We start from the raw sequence: 14,859 nt of genomic DNA, 5'->3' as shown, positions 1-14,859 counted from the left end.
ACGCTCACGTGTTGTTTGTACATTAAAATGTGCAAGCTACGTTAAAAACGTGTAATAAAAATACTTTTCAACACTAAATGTAAGTTATTACTCACGACTGAGTTGAATATAGTACAATTTAGCTTTTTTTTTTTTTTAAATGATACAATTGTATTATACTTCACAGACAAGGAGCAACTTATTGACACAATATATATTTATTTTAGTTCATAATCATAACATTTTATTATTACCGGTATAACTATGTTAAAATATAACGTAAACGACGATTTTTCATTTGCCTTTTTGTACCTTTGGTACATCTCGCTTTCCGTAGAACACGGAAGTCTCGTTTCACAACCGGCGTGACATTCACCGGGTTGCTTGCTTGGCTCGAGGAGTTGAGCAAAGGCAAGAAAACGATCATCTTGCCACGATGAGACTTCTTCAAACGGCCGTGTGTTTGACAAAAAGGCACGCACTCGCTCCGGGAGGCGTAACTCTCAAGAAGGTAACACATTAGCGGAACGACTTGGCGCTAGCCAAGTGGACAAATTCCATCATGGAAGGGTTTGATGTCCCCTGTGTCATTGCCCCAGGTACTCATCAACAGCTGTCGGTCATGCTCGTCCGGCGTCGTCCCCAACGAGAGAATCCGTAACATTGGCATCTCCGCGCACATCGACTCGGGGAAGACCACCCTTACCGAACGCGTGCTGTACTACACGGGGAGAATAGCGGAGATCCACGAGGTTTGCAACACATACGTTAAACTCATTGCAATTTGAGTTAAGTTACGATGAAGGTATTCTCCGTGTCTTTGCTCTGCGTTAGGTGAAGGGGAAAGATGGCGTTGGGGCCACCATGGACTCCATGGAACTTGAGAGGCAGAGGGGCATCACCATCCAGTCAGCAGCAACCTATACTATGTGGAAGAACCACAACATTAACATTATTGACACACCAGGTACACAAGCTCGGCAAAATAAGCAAGCTATTAGCAAATAGCAATTAGCTGGTTAGTTGTTATTAATAGGGGTGTAAATCGCGGGTTTTGTCACGATACGATATCATATCGATACAAAGACACACGATACGATATTTGCCGATATCTTAAAGCCTGCTGTGATTCATTCACGATACATCAGTGTTCTACGATCGATATAGAACAATATCCTGATTTATAACAATTCATACGCAAAATCAACAAGGTACTGCAAACTCTTTATTTAGGAAATTACAAAGTGCTTCCAAACGAATGACTTGAAGCCCAAAGGGGAGCGAATTTCCTCGTCTTCTTGGACAGACACTAGCCATAGCACCAGCCCAGGAGCCGCGTAGTTGTCGGCTCCCCTTTCACGTGCCTGCTCTGCTCACAACACAACACGCCGCGCACTGCTCCCGGAAAGAGGAAGCAAGCAACAATGAACTGGATTTCAAAATAAAGTCGCGTCTAATATCCGAGGTCAAAAACGGGCGATATAGATCGATGTTTACGTTTAGCATCGATGCCAACAAATCGTAGAGCATTATATCGATGAATCGATGTGTATCGATGAATCGTTACACCCCTAGGAATTAACCTAAATAATGTTCAGATAAAAGCGTACAATTCCATAAGAAACTTATTGCATGTCCATGTGATATTCGTATTGCACGGACCAATATCGTGATTTCGATATATTGTGCAGCCTATACCTCATACGACACAAACTATATGTTAACAATTCACAAAAAACACAATTATCTCCAAATGTCCCTTACAAGTCAATAATTTGTCATCCAGGTCACGTGGACTTCACCATCGAAGTGGAACGAGCTTTGCGTGTGCTCGACGGTGCTGTGTTAGTCTTGTGCGCCGTGGGCGGAGTCCAGTGTCAGACCATGACGGTGAACCGGCAGATGAAGCGTTACGGCGTGCCCTTCCTCACTTTCATCAACAAGCTGGACCGCATGGGCGCCAACCCTGGCAGAGCCCTGCAGCAGCTAAGGTGACTTATGTCACAACACTCAGACTTGGAATGGAACTTGTAACATTTTGGAATCATCTCTAGGAGCAAACTGAACCACAATGCCGCCTTTGTGAACATCCCCATGGGCCTGGAGGGCAACGTCAAAGGCATCATTGACCTCGTCGAGGAGAGAAGCATTTATTTTGAAGGACCCTTCGGGTAAAAGATGCTTCATTATCTGCAAGAAATGGAATGTCTGCCATCGAACAAGATGATGAGATCAAAATGATTTTTATGTTCTCCGTAATTGCAGTCAAGTCACGCGTTACGATGACATCCCAGCAGAGTACCGCGCCGAGGCTGCGGACCGCAGGCAGGAGCTGGTGGAATGCGTCGCCGACGCCGATGAAGTCTTAGGAGAGATGTTCCTGGAGGAAAAGGTTCCGACGAATGACGACCTGAAGGTTGGTAATGTCTGCTACGTAAAATGTGAAATCCATTCAAAAGTAGTCATTGTGAAATAGTTTTAGGGTTAGCCTAACCCCTGCTAATGCTAGCATGGTAAACATTCCAGGCTGCCCTACGCAGGGCCACAGTGCAGCGTCTCTTCACGCCAGTTTTAGTGGGCACGGCGTTGAAGAACAAAGGCGTTCAGCCCCTGCTGGACGCCGTACTCGATTATCTGCCCAACCCCACCGAGGTCCAAAACTACGCCATCTCCAACGATGAGTAAGCGAGGACGCATCTGTGAGGCAGGCAGCCATTGATGCATATTTTCTCACTCTACTTTTGTATTTTTGACATTGCAGAGAGTCAAGCGAGACGTCAAAGATCCAAATGGACCCGACAAGAGACTCGTCACATCCTTTTGTCAGTCTGGCGTTCAAACTGGAGGTGAGCGCTTAACTTCAGCTTCCCTACGCTCACCGTGTATTGTCTCTCTTGACAATATTGCTTTTCTGTCCGCGAGCAGGCAGGTCGCTTTGGGCAGCTGACGTACATGCGGGTGTACCAGGGTTGCCTGAAGAAGGGCGAGTACATCTACAACACGCGCACCAGCAAGAGGGTGCGCGTACAGAGGCTGGTGCGCTTGCACGCCGACCAGATGGAGGTGAGAGCCGTTCGTTATTAGCGTGCGTCGCTACAAACAAAAACAATGACACACGTTATGAAAGTCTGCTAGCTTAATGCTAACACTCCATGCAAAACGCCATAGACAGGCTAACAAAACGAACTTGGAGAGAACATGGAATAACAAATGTCGAGCTCAAACAAGTGTCCAAATGAATCAGAAACTGAAAATATTATTGAATATTTACCGAGTATATGCTCATTGTAGCATAGCTAATGCAACAAATATTTTTTTTATTCTTCTCCAGGATGTAGACGAGGTCTACGCGGGCGATATCTGTGCCCTGTTTGGCATCGACTGCGCGAGCGGAGACACGTTCACATCCAGAACTAGCGATAACTTCTCTATGGTGAGTGTTGTCGATCCGGAGAACCCCAGGGGAACGTTCCAGACCCACCTCGTCACCTTCTCGTCTACAGGAATCTATTCACGTCCCAGATGCTGTCATTTCCATGTCCATCAAGCCAACCAACAAGGTCAGTTGAACACATTCGAGTCACCACCCTGTGAGGAATCGTCTCTTACCTCACCTTTGTCTTTTTCGGAGCAGAACGACCTGGATAAATTCTCCAAAGGCATCAACCGCTTCACCCGGGAAGATCCCACCTTCCGGGTTCATTTCGACACGGAGAGCAAAGAAACCATCATTTCGGGGATGGGCGAGCTGCACTTAGAGATTTACTCCCAGGTACAGTTCAGTATTTACCTGGACATAAGACAAGATGGTGCCAAAGCACTACTTTATTCCGAGGCTGACAAAAGGGTGTGCAAGGGCATGTGTGGGAGGAGGAAAGTATTTGAAGTCTTGAATTCTCCTTCCAGAGGATGGAGAGAGAGTACAACTGCCCCTGTGTGATGGGGAAACCCAAAGTGGCCTTCAGAGAGACCATCACGAGCGCCGTACCGTAAGTGCTGAGCCCCAACACTCACACCCAAATAAGGAGTCAACAAAGTCTGTGTAAATGACTTTTTTTTTTAATATACTGTTTTGTTCATGTGGCTTAGCAGCCTCATGTTCCATTTACAACAGTGTCGTTTTTAGGTTGTTTACAACGTAGTCTCTCTTCTCCATCTTCAGTATTTTAACTCCCTCTGGTGGAGACCACGTGGCCAGCACCTTCCACGCAATGATCTCCTGTCATAACAGCAAAACGTGAAATATTCCATTCGGACTCTGTTGCTAACCAAAACAGCGTGCTATCCTTACCTGTGACACCATTTCATGCAACAGTACGTCATATTCAAACTCCAGCAGGTCTTCGTCACTTGCCTGCAATCGAACGAATAAGATTAGTCAGGCAAAGCAGCGCATTTTTAGACACCTCTTTTGTCCGAAAGAGAACGGCTCACCATCTGCGTGACGTTGGCTACTTGAGCCATGTTGTACAAAGTGTCTTCAGTGGATTGGTTGAGCATGACGAAGCTGGACACTACAATGCCGAGGTGCCAGATAGGCACGTGCTCCGGCTCAATGTGACCATAACTGTCTGAGAAAATGATGAAAAATAAGTTTAATATATTACAAACAAATGTTTTTATTTTTTTCCTGCCATGGGTTTTAGTGGCTTCACATACCAGGTAGGTTTTGCGCAAATAGGCTTTGATTCGTTTTGTGTTGCTGGTAAAAGGCCTCCTCTTGAACGCTGGTGTTGATTTTCAAGAAGTCATCGTTTGATGAAACGCGCACTTGCAGTGGAGGGTGGCTCTGCTCTCGAGGGAAGATCACCTCTGCCGAGGTTTTTATTTTGATTTGCTGCAGAACGGAGAAGTCAAAAAGTAGATTTCTCTTTTTTTTTTTTTACATTAGAAAACACAACCATTACACAATACATCTGCGAAACAGCGCCCCCTAATGTTATCGGGTAATAACATTCTCAGGCACCACATGTTGTTTCAAGTGTTAAATGTGAACATGGCTTACTTTATGAACTATTTCCTCCACGGAGAGCTCCAGCTGGTACTTTCTCCCAGAGCCAGGCACATCCTAAATGGAAAAATACATCACTTTAGGCGAAAGACACACACATACATGTGACTATCGATTTAACTTACCTCCGCAAAAGCCTTGAAGACCTTCCCTTGTCCAAAGACTTTGTATGGTGAGCCGTGTTGGGTATTCAGATAATGCTGGACCACCTTGGCTGCCCTCTGAGCAGGATAGTGACTCGGATTTAGCTCTCCGGTCTCCATCACCACCTCGATTTCCTCCTCGACATCAACCACCACAATTGGCTGTACCGAGAAAGTAGAGGAGAAACGAACTTGGACTTTGTGTACTGCAGGTGTAACCGGGGCAGGGCTAGTTTGTTTAGATAAGGTGGATCTGCTAAAAAAAAAAAATGGAGGCCGTGAACTTCAACACAAGCAAATTAGCCAGTAAGAATCTCGAACAAAGTAAAAAGTCGTTATTTTAAATACGCTTCTCGCCTGAGTCTTCTGTTCTTGTTCAGTCTCGTGCGGTTGTCATGAAAGTGGAAGACTTGCCTCTTACTTCCCGTTTGGCTAGAAAACCGCCCTCTTTTAAAGAGACAGAGCTCTTGTTTTGCTTGAATATAAAAAGTCAATCCTATTGACTCTCTCTGTAGGTTCGACTTCACTCACAAGAAGCAGACGGGAGGTTCTGGTCAGTACGGAAAAGTCATCGGCGTCCTTGAACCTCTTGAGCCGGAACATTACACCAAGCTGGAGTTTGAAGACCAAACTGTAGGAACCAACGTTCCAAAGCAGCTGGTGCCGGCTGTCGAAAAGGTTTGTGCTAGCTTCTCTCGCTTCGCCAGTCTTGTCGTCTTACCCCCAACGTCATTTTGCAGGGGTTCAGGGAGGCCTGCGAGAAGGGACCCCTGAGTGGCCACAAGATCTCCGGTGTGCAATTCGTCTTGGAGGACGGAGCACATCACATGGTGGACTCCAACGAAATCTCCTTCATCCGCGCAGGAGAGGGCGCTCTCAAGCAAGGTGAAGTTCAATTTCAATTCCATCCCAACGGTAGCCAGCATCACGTTTGTCGCACCCATGTGGTTCTCCACAGCTATGGAGAAGGCCAACACCACCATCTTGGAGCCCATCATGTCGGCGGAAATCGTGGCGCCTCAGGAGTTTCAGGGCGTGGTTATCGCCGGCGTGAACCGTCGCCACGGCATCATTACGGGCCAGGATGGATCCGATGGATACTTCACGCTGTACGCCGATGTGAGTCGAGCTTGTGGCATAGCACGGGAACGCTTCTCATTCTCGTGTTATTGGATTGAACTGTTTGCGTTTCCCTTTTGGCAGATTCCACTTAACGACATGTTTGGCTACGCTACAGAGCTACGCTCTTGCACCGAAGTAAGAAAATTTGTCTTGTCTAAATTACTCTTTGTCTGGTACATTTTCACAATTACGATAATAAATCAATTCTATTATTTGAATTGAGTGATGCAGACTTAAGAGACGCACTGACGAGTTGTGTCAGGAAACGTTTGTCTGTACTATGCTGCCCCCTGGTGGCCAGTCAACAGAGCAGCTAGGTGACATGGAGGGTTAGGGTTAGGTTTTTTTTTTCAGGCAAACCAAATTTACAAGCATTAAGGAATCCCTGACCTTTAAAAGGATCCAGATTTTTGTTAACACAATGTCTCTGTTGTCGCTATCAGGGAAAGGGCGAGTACACCATGGACTACAGCAGATATCAGCCGTGTCTCCCAAGCACGCAAGAAGAACTCATCCACAAGTACTTGGAGGCTACGGGCCAGTTACCTACTAAGAAGAAGTGGAAGAGCTGATTTCTCATCACGGTAGAGTTTTTTAAATTCAATTATGTGGACTCCAACCTTTTAGTTATGTTTTACATCACTCTCCCTGCATTGCGGAAAAACCTTAAGAGGCGACCACCCACAAAACTTTTTTCCTTTTAGGAATCACATTTGTAGGAGAGCTACGATATTATGTTACGTATATAGTTGTGCTCATGTGTTTACATACCCTGTGAGAATATGTAGGGGTCATTCTTGAAAGAAATCAAAGGTAAAATACATTTCCCCAAAATGGCAATAGTTCATAAATCCTGCCAGGGTATATAAACTTAGACAACTGTATGATATTAAATATTTAAATGAAGGGTTAAGAAGAGAAAAAAAAAAAAGCTGAATATTTTTAATGTCTTGACTTTGTTTTTGTACTATGTACAGAATGACTTTAATGTCATGACTGCAACAAATTATGTAAACACTGAACATGTTGTTTTTTGTTGTTATTTTCATTAAATACTACATTGATCCTTATGATAATTAAGCATGGCGGCATTCCTCTCACCTTCTTTGAATTCTCTGATGCGACATCAATGGGGACGGTCACAGCGGGGCTTCCGCCTATGCCCCCGCTGAGTCCGACTGCAACTAAGAGGACCCACAAAATCATGTCGTGCTGCAGATGCTGGACGAGAACTAAGAATGTCGGCAAACGGCACCTCCTGTCGAGAGCGCTGTTTTGTAACCGAGGAGGTGGGAAGGGCAAGTGTCACGCAGGGGGAGGGAGGGGGATATCCAGATTCCTACACTTGCACAATCTGCTTGTTGTTGTACTTTCTCCAAACCCAACATGTCTCTAGTTTATCAGGTTTTGTCCTTCACTGTGAATTTAACGCCGTCACTACACGATGGCGAGTACACAAAGTTCAAGTTGACGAGGGCGCAGGAAAAAACATCTCGAGCTAACACGGGCTTGATATAAACAAGGAGGATGCACACACACTTGAACTCTATTTGAATAATAAGCTGACTTTGCAATATTTAGACATTTAGAGGTCAGCCAACGGGGAAGTGCACTCAAATGGAATGTCTGTTGATAGGCTTGAGTGTGCACAATTCCAGGAAGGATAGTTTCTACTTAATTTTTTTGTTTTGATTATTAAGTTCCCAGGAATTCTCTTTTGGTGTTTCCTCTTGCTTTTTATATGGATCAACAAAATTCTGGATGGAAAATGGTGGAAAGAAAATGTTTTATTTGTTTGTCACCATCATAACAATTTAAATACTGGACAAGGTACATAAAATCAATTTAAGACAGCACACAAAAATCCCAAAGCTTCCTTCTCTTCTTTACTTGTAGAGCGTCACATCCACTTATGTTGACTTCATGACTTTGTTGTTCATCATCGCCCGGCGTGAGGTTATCGATGAGCTCGTGGAGGGTGAAGATGCAAAAGCATATCTCGTCGTAAGCCGTCTCGGCGCCGCACTCCCACAAGCAGGCGAAGGCAATGGCGGGTGGGGAGCCGGGGGAGGACGGCAGCTCCACGTACGCCAGGTCGGAGTAGGCGCACAGACCCTTGTAGATCACCCAGGGCCCGCGCCAGTTGTCCGGGTCTCGTGGGTAAAGACTCAAGAAGACGCCAAGGTCCTTGCGGGCGCTGGTCCATGTTGGGTGAGAGTACACCACCCATGTCGGGGTGAGGAAATCTGGAGAGGATGTTCTGTCCTGGTTTGGGACGGTCGGATAGGACTGGGTGACCCCAAAAGAGCAGAGATCATGCAGTGGAGCCGGAAAGCCCACCACGCTACCGTGACAACCGTTCCGAGGTTCCACCAAACGCTGCACCAACTGGCCCTCCTGAAAAGTGGCCCCGTCGTCCAGACTGACGGCCTGCACCCTGAAGCCCAGCCGGCTGCGCGCGTTGCAGTACAAGAAGTTGCTCCCGTCTTCCTTGTCCACCGACACCACCTGGCACTCCACGCTCTCCGGGCCCGGAATGGTCTCCCCGAAACGCCACGTTCGCCCGTGGGTGTCACTGTGGAAGCAGAAAGAGCGCGGGGACGTCTGGCACAGCTTTCCGAAGCACTGCCTGCACTCGATGTGGTAGGCGTAGGCGGGGATGAGGAGACGGCCGGACTTGAGCTGGATGCCGTGGCCTGGGCCGAGCGCAAAGGTGGCCCATTCTAGAAGAACATTTTTACTGCAATTATCGTTCTAGAAACAAAAAATATACGTCTTAAAAGCCTTCTGAGTTTTGTTGTTATTCATGAATTTTTTTCGGAGTGTTTTTCATTCATTAAACCTGCTGCGAATAATAATCCCTCCTTCATGTCCAAAGGGGGTTGTAATTGCATATAGGTGCCACAAGATGGCAGCAAAGCACTTAAGAGAGGATTACAAAGTCGCAACATTATAAGGGCCAAACTATTATATAAATGCCCTTTACAAGGACTAAATTAAAAATGAATAGTGGTCTTATTGAAGTGTCCATTGAACATCTATTTTGAGTTCGAAAAAATCAGAATGTAAGAAACCGAAAGACAAAAACAATAGGTGCCAGACCTTTGAGGGTGTCCCCTATGACCTGCTGCGTGAGGTCAGTGACCGGACTCCACGTGACGCCATTGTCCGTACTGGAGACGTAGCAGAGGCGAGTCAAATTCATCCCAGTGGTTAGCTGGAAGGATTCGGTGGTGTGGCCCAGAATGGCGATAAAAAACAGGAAGAGAGTGCCTGTGAAGTCGTCGTACACCGGGCACGGGTTCATGGAGCGGTGGCCCGGCAAGTACGCCGTTCCCAGAACATTCATGTCTTCCCACTGGAAAGCAAGAGGAGGATTTCCGATTTAACCTCGTCTTGTGTTTTTGATGAACAGCTCTCACCTCAACATAGTTCCTGTAGAAAGTCCCTCTCCTCATGACCAGCAGGTGAGCCTGGCTGTCAGACGGGCTGAGCCTCTCCTCGCAGAAGGCCAGGAAGGAGCTGCACCGGGGCAGGTAGAGCAACGCCGGCACTCGGTAGGTCAAGTCGTTGGGCTCCTTGCGGAAAAGGACTGACCTTGCTGGGAAATGAGGCACCCTCATCGTGCTTGAGCTAGCTGAAATTTAAAAGAGATGTTCCTTCATGACTGAGATTTGGACACAGATCTTATTTTGATGTCATTAGTTTAGGTCCTACAACTGCTTCCATGATTAAAACAAATACCTACTGTGAGCTGCTGTTTTGTCGTGAGGCATCTGCGGCTGTGATGTTGTTTAGGGTATTTTTTGGGGTAACAGGGAGCCCTCCCCTAACTATGGCCTATTCAACTCACCAGCTTAGTAGGCTTTTCACTGACCTAGAAATGGACCACACTCATCAGGTCTGCAGCTTTGGATGGATCAGCAAAGAGTGGCCATTGTGGAGATGAAAGCTCATGTGGTTGTTTTGAGGGAATGCTGGTTAAAAATGGGGGGGGGGGGGGTATACTACATTACTTGCACAATCTTATGAAAGCAATAGACCTGTGTCAAAAATGATCTTTGCAAACAATCAGACTGAATACAAACATTATTTTACAAATATAAAATGGTTCAGGTATTTTCATTTTGAGGGTTTTTTCTGCTGTATTTGTTATAGAAAGAAAATTGCACTACTTTGTCAAATGTTCTATGTAATATGTGGTTTTTATTTCATATACCCAGCTGTTGCTATTTCATTTTTAGATTACCCATACATCAAAACAATATTTGGAGGAACGTTGCTGGATTTACGTATGAGGTCCGCCACATACCTACATTAATATTAACTTTTTATTTTTATTTTATTTTGGCAGAGCTGTTTTAGCTTTTCTGTCTGATTGTTTGGTGCAAAGTGAAAAACGTATAAAGTAATTATCAAAGTAATAATTTTTACTAATTGCATGTATTTTTAATTCCAGATTTGCTCCAAAAACTTCATGTAAAAATCGGACTTTTCTTTAGTCGCTTGACAACAAACGTGACTATGACGTCATCAACATGCGACGGTGCATAGCCCTATTTGCTAGTTAGACAGTTGGAAGTCCACGTTGTTTTATCCTTTTATTCTTCATTAATTTAAGACTTACTGCCACTTAAAACAAATGCTTTGAGGTGCGATGTAATAATTTTGGCTGGATGTCTTTGAATCCTTGTGAGAGCATCTTTTAAGCTGTTGTTTTATACGTAAGTACAAGATGGCTAAATGTCTGTGTGTGTGTGTGTGGGGGGGGGGGGGGGGGGGGGGTTAGTATATAACGTTTTACACTACGAAAAAAACAACTCGTTGCTTATGTACAAATGAGCCATTTGTTTTAAAGTGGTACTGTAAGATGTGGTGGAAATGATATTAAAGTGTTTGTTGTAAATACGTAAATGTAGTTGGGCATTAATTACTCACTCAGTTTTTACGAATAGCAAACTTTACTGGAGTTTGTCCATACCTATAACAATTCTTTTTTTCTTCCTTTTTTCAGTATGGCCAAGCTGTGGCGTGAGGGCCACTCCACGGCCATTTTGTGCGTGTGCGCGTCGCCGGGCCCCGAGGGACTTGTCGCCTCAGGTTCAGAAAGCGGGGAGGTCGCCGTTTGGAGCCAAGAAGGACGTATCGTTGGTTGCCTCAACCTCCCGGGCAAGGAGGACTGCACCAGTTTGGCATTTTCTCCCGCAGCACCAAGCCTGCTTTACATTTCACACGGTGACACGGTGAGCACGCTCGATCCGAGGAACCCGAATGGCCCCGTGGAGGAGTTTGTCGGAGTCGGGGAAGAGGAGATAAACGCGTTAGCGTTGAACGAGAGCGGTTCGACTTTGGCGCTTGCTGATGACTCGGGGGCGGTGCGGATACTGGAGCTTCCCGGGGGGAAAGTGTGTCGGACGCTTCGCAGACACACCAACATCTGCTCCTCGGTGGCGTTCAGGCCTCACAGGCCCAACAACCTGCTGTCTGCTGGACTGGACATGCAGGTCAGTTACGGGATTTTTGCCGTTACACTGCCAGAAGGATTTCAAAAATGTATTTATTGTGATGGTAAAATCTAATCGTCCATATCGTTCATAAAAGATGCTGAATCTTTGCCGTTTAGGTGATGCTGTGGGGTCTACAGAAGACACGGCCCATTTGGACCCTCAACCTCCAGGATGTTGCGGAGGAGGAAGACGACCACCAGCAGCGTCCCGGTCAGCTTTTTAACCCTCCGCTAGCCCACTGCGTCTCCGTGTCCAGCTGCGGAAACATCGTCGCTTGCGCCGCAGAGGACGGGCGGGTGCACTTGATGCGTGTGGGTGGCGGCTCCAAATTGGAGCAGCAGGGGGCGCTCAAGGCCCACTGCCAGGGCGCCTCCCAAGCTCATTTCATCCCGTTCCTCTCCCACCCGTACTGGCTTGCCACGGGCGGCAATGATGGTCGTGTGTCTCTGTGGGATGTCAGCAAACACCCCGTGGTGACTCCGGAGGGGAAAGCTAAAGTCAAGGAAAGGCAAAGGAAAGGCAAAAGCAAGGTGAAGAGGAAAGGAGAGGAGGCCCGTGAGAAAGATGAGGCGGAGACGTCTGGACCGAAAGTGAACGTCGATCATGGGGATAAAGTGAACTGGTTGTGTCCTGCTTTGCTCAAAGGAACGGCCAGTCTGCTTGTGGCAGATCAGAGCTCCAGTTTGACTGTCTATCCTCTGGCTGAGGCCTAGATTACGCCAATTTCTATTAGTGTGTCCCAACCCTCCACTAAAACAAATTTACTACATCACCACCAGACTGAAATGTCACATTTTTCTAAATTATGGAACCAATGTGTATGACTCGTTCGGCGGTAGCGTGTCTAAGTGACTCACAAAGTGGGAATCAAATGAAGCCAAGAAGACTATTGCCATTTTGTACAACAAGCAAATTGTATTTTTGTTTTTGCAGGAATAAATTATGATCTGTCATTACAAATGCAATCTTCACAACAACACCACACATTCAATCAAAAGGCTCGAAAGCAGAAACATTTGACAGAATTTTAAAAAAAAGGCACAAAGCTTCCTGTCCATGACGAAATAAATGACAGCACATTCAACCAAAATTTCTTTACACTGTCCAAAAACTGTGTTTGAAATAAACGAGCCAATATTTGGGGTTTGTGTTAAACCATGATGTTCCCTATTACATTTGCCCTTTAAAACAAGTAAACTGTCATTCGATAATTCTTGCTAATTAGAGTGAGTGATCACCCTTTCAAGTGTTGTGAAATTGTTGCCTTTCGTGTGGCTGCCAGCGAGGTCTTTTTATTTATTTTTGTTACAGCTTAGCGAGGCTGCCCTCCAAGGCCTGGATGTCAGCATCACAGTCTTCTCCTTTGGCACCACGAGCGCTGCACTCCAGGAATTCCACCTTCATGGGTACCTGGTTAAAGTCAAAGTCCTTGCCTTTCTTTCCCAGGTACACGCTTCCGCCCGCCGAGCCGTCCTGGGCGCTGAGGGCCGCCGAGCGAGTCACCCGCAGTGTGGTCCTACGACACGACAAATACTTTGGAAAACATCTTCTCTGCAAATAATTGGGTCTTTACTCATTAACTACTCACAATTCCTTTTCCAGTTGCTGCTGAATCAGTTTAGCTGATTTTGCCATGGTGATATCTGGAAAGGAAAATGTTGCATTACAGTTGGCAGGTGGAGATGTTGCGAATCGGATGAGTGTGGTTTGCACCTTGCTTGTTGCACACCACCAGCAGTGCGGGGGCGGTGCAGCAGAGCACGGGGTCCGTCAAAAGCACGTACAGGAACTCTGCTACATCTCTCACTTCCTTCTGGAAGATGGCGCTGTCCACCACGAACACAATAGCTCTGGAGAGATGAGGGAACATGTGGAGATGGTTAAATTGAGCTTTCACTATTCAGTCTGCTTTAGGAATATTCTTCTAAATATTAGGTGTTGTAATTCTTGATCTTCTGTACATTTGACAGAAAATGTAATTATGATGTGACACCCCTAAGAACTATTTCAAATTGTGAATTAATGGATAATACATTACCTGGCTGCCGACTTGAACTTCTCCAAGTATTGTGGACGCAGACTTTCATGACCTGGCAGGTCTATCAGAGTCCAGATGGTCTTCTGAATTAAGGGAGGGGTAACATGTATATTTCGCAATAATTTTGACGTTGCAATATTCAACATTTGCACGTTTTCCAACATCGTGCATCGCAAAAACCTACCCTGTCGTTTTTCACTTTATAAGGAGCACTGTTGTCTGTTATGGAAGTCTGAGTCCGTTTGAACTTCCCGGAGAGCAGCTGAAAACAAAACATTTAAAAAAAATAATGTTATAAAAGCCGGATTGTGCGCCAGCTTGAAGTATTGAACGGGTGATGATAATGATGACAAGCTGCACTCACTCGACTAAAGAGAAGCGTCTTGCCCGCGTCGCACAGCCCGACGAGCAGCACCGCACTCTGGACGGTTTTACTGGTCAAAAAGTATTTCAGGAAAACTGCAAGAGCAAACAACAAAGTAGTTAACGTGTTTGTCAAGTTGACGAGAACACTCGAAGAGCAGATTTAAGCGAGTGAGAACGTTTAGCCGTTAGCTTCCTAACGTTAGCATGCTAACAGCACTGATGCTAACGCACCACAAGTGATGATCACAACCGCCAAAGCGACGAGAACCCCGATGAGGAAAAGTGGGTCCAGGTCTTCCAGTTGCTGACGCACGGACTCAATGTAAGGGTCCAGCGAGATCCCCAAGTCCGTGTTTTCGTCCATGTTGCCGGTAATGTCCGCCTCCATCGATCAATGTGCTAGTTAAATGTGCAACTCACAACGTGGGACACGTCTACTTCTTGGGGGAAAGGCTTGTACTGACGCCATGCAACCTGATGGTGTCGCTGCGTCCCAACACTCACATCCTTAGGAGATTCTATTGCGCTAAAATGGGATGTTACTCTATGATAATTGGTAACTCTTTATGTAACGTGGTGTAGTTTACTCAAATTAAGTGATTGGTGCATATTTTGAGGGTTGCAGGCGTGAAATGGGTGCCGTTTGTGTCACGGGAATGTCAAGCGCCTTTGCTTCCCACCTTCCTTCCTAAT

The 14,859-nt window shown here is 46.0% G+C and overlaps 5 protein-coding genes across 6 annotated transcripts; 2 read left to right on the top strand and 3 right to left on the bottom strand.

Moving 5' to 3' along the window:
* The first annotated feature begins 316 nt into the window (after nt 1–316).
* On the top strand, nt 317–6,985 carry gfm1 (G elongation factor, mitochondrial 1). Its single transcript, XM_037267894.1, has 18 exons — nt 317–490; nt 579–731; nt 814–946; nt 1,766–1,970; nt 2,034–2,150; nt 2,245–2,395; nt 2,506–2,660; nt 2,741–2,825; nt 2,905–3,042; nt 3,311–3,412; nt 3,483–3,539; nt 3,614–3,751; nt 3,886–3,968; nt 5,649–5,811; nt 5,874–6,018; nt 6,092–6,252; nt 6,337–6,390; nt 6,699–6,985. Exons 1-18 carry the CDS (start codon nt 416–418, stop codon nt 6,825–6,827), a joined length of 2,244 nt encoding a protein of 747 aa, XP_037123789.1. The 5' UTR covers nt 317–415; the 3' UTR covers nt 6,828–6,985.
* Nucleotides 4,017–7,530, bottom strand: lxn (latexin). 2 transcript variants are annotated; one of them, XM_037267897.1, is made up of 7 exons: nt 7,362–7,529; nt 5,116–5,297; nt 4,985–5,047; nt 4,639–4,816; nt 4,414–4,550; nt 4,271–4,333; nt 4,017–4,198 (listed from the first exon to the last, which is right to left on the bottom strand). In XM_037267897.1, exons 1-7 carry the CDS (start codon nt 7,459–7,461, stop codon nt 4,085–4,087), a joined length of 837 nt encoding a protein of 278 aa, XP_037123792.1. In that variant the 5' UTR covers nt 7,462–7,529; the 3' UTR covers nt 4,017–4,084. The 2 variants fall into 2 exon arrangements, with proteins under 2 accessions (XP_037123792.1, XP_037123791.1); XM_037267896.1 differs by having other exon boundaries at nt 4,031–4,198; nt 5,116–5,295; nt 7,357–7,530.
* Nucleotides 7,531–8,055: 525 nt separating this feature from the next.
* Nucleotides 8,056–10,282, bottom strand: neu4 (sialidase 4). Its single transcript, XM_037267895.1, has 4 exons — nt 10,004–10,282; nt 9,678–9,892; nt 9,358–9,613; nt 8,056–8,978 (listed from the first exon to the last, which is right to left on the bottom strand). The coding sequence occupies exons 1-4, from the start codon at nt 10,029–10,031 to the stop codon at nt 8,101–8,103; spliced, it is 1,377 nt and encodes a 458-aa protein (XP_037123790.1). The 5' UTR covers nt 10,032–10,282; the 3' UTR covers nt 8,056–8,100.
* A 504-nt stretch (nt 10,283–10,786) lies between these two features.
* On the top strand, nt 10,787–12,795 carry wdr53 (WD repeat domain 53). The gene is made up of 3 exons (XM_037268077.1): nt 10,787–10,979; nt 11,270–11,759; nt 11,879–12,795. Exons 2-3 carry the CDS (start codon nt 11,271–11,273, stop codon nt 12,473–12,475), a joined length of 1,086 nt encoding a protein of 361 aa, XP_037123972.1. The 5' UTR covers nt 10,787–10,979; nt 11,270; the 3' UTR covers nt 12,476–12,795.
* A 256-nt stretch (nt 12,796–13,051) lies between these two features.
* srprb (SRP receptor subunit beta) lies at nt 13,052–14,625 on the bottom strand. Its single transcript, XM_037268078.1, has 7 exons — nt 14,398–14,625; nt 14,165–14,259; nt 13,985–14,062; nt 13,801–13,883; nt 13,476–13,612; nt 13,351–13,405; nt 13,052–13,278 (listed from the first exon to the last, which is right to left on the bottom strand). Exons 1-7 carry the CDS (start codon nt 14,552–14,554, stop codon nt 13,068–13,070), a joined length of 816 nt encoding a protein of 271 aa, XP_037123973.1. The 5' UTR covers nt 14,555–14,625; the 3' UTR covers nt 13,052–13,067.
* Nucleotides 14,626–14,859: the final 234 nt, after the last annotated feature.

Source organism: Syngnathus acus, chromosome 13, assembly GCF_901709675.1.
Source record: "Syngnathus acus chromosome 13, fSynAcu1.2, whole genome shotgun sequence".
In the NCBI taxonomy this organism is placed as follows: domain Eukaryota; kingdom Metazoa; phylum Chordata; class Actinopteri; order Syngnathiformes; family Syngnathidae; genus Syngnathus; species Syngnathus acus.
This window is presented reverse-complemented; position numbering and strand designations above follow the sequence as displayed.

What these genes read in the sequence shown, in the direction of transcription:
- gfm1 (XM_037267894.1), top strand. Translation starts at nt 416, where the DNA reads ATGAGACTTCTTCAAACGGCCGTGTGTTTGACAAAAAGGCACGCACTC. An exon ending in GAGGCGTAACTCTCAAGAAG is followed by an intron (nt 491 to 578) that starts GTAACACATTAG and finishes TCATTGCCCCAG; the next exon opens with GTACTCATCAACAGCTGTCG. An exon ending in ACTTCACGCTGTACGCCGAT is followed by an intron (nt 6,253 to 6,336) that starts GTGAGTCGAGCT and finishes CCCTTTTGGCAG; the next exon opens with ATTCCACTTAACGACATGTT.
- lxn (XM_037267896.1), bottom strand. Translation starts at nt 7,461, where the DNA reads ATGATTTTGTGGGTCCTCTTAGTTGCAGTCGGACTCAGCGGGGGCATA. An exon ending in ATTTGCGCAAAACCTACCTG is followed by an intron (nt 4,551 to 4,638) that starts GTATGTGAAGCC and finishes TCATTTTCTCAG; the next exon opens with ACAGTTATGGTCACATTGAG. An exon ending in TAGCCAACGTCACGCAGATG is followed by an intron (nt 4,334 to 4,413) that starts GTGAGCCGTTCT and finishes GTTCGATTGCAG; the next exon opens with GCAAGTGACGAAGACCTGCT.
- neu4 (XM_037267895.1), bottom strand. Translation starts at nt 10,031, where the DNA reads ATGCCTCACGACAAAACAGCAGCTCACA. An exon ending in TCTACAGGAACTATGTTGAG is followed by an intron (nt 9,614 to 9,677) that starts GTGAGAGCTGTT and finishes CTTGCTTTCCAG; the next exon opens with TGGGAAGACATGAATGTTCT. An exon ending in CATAGGGGACACCCTCAAAG is followed by an intron (nt 8,979 to 9,357) that starts GTCTGGCACCTA and finishes ATGTTCTTCTAG; the next exon opens with AATGGGCCACCTTTGCGCTC.
- wdr53 (XM_037268077.1), top strand. Translation starts at nt 11,271, where the DNA reads ATGGCCAAGCTGTGGCGTGAGGGCCACTCCACGGCCATTTTGTGCGTG. An exon ending in CTGCTGGACTGGACATGCAG is followed by an intron (nt 11,760 to 11,878) that starts GTCAGTTACGGG and finishes TTTGCCGTTTAG; the next exon opens with GTGATGCTGTGGGGTCTACA.
- srprb (XM_037268078.1), bottom strand. Translation starts at nt 14,554, where the DNA reads ATGGAGGCGGACATTACCGGCAACATGGACGAAAACACGGACTTGGGG. An exon ending in ATAAAGTGAAAAACGACAGG is followed by an intron (nt 13,884 to 13,984) that starts GTAGGTTTTTGC and finishes CCCTTAATTCAG; the next exon opens with AAGACCATCTGGACTCTGAT. An exon ending in AAGTTCAAGTCGGCAGCCAG is followed by an intron (nt 13,613 to 13,800) that starts GTAATGTATTAT and finishes TCATCTCTCCAG; the next exon opens with AGCTATTGTGTTCGTGGTGG.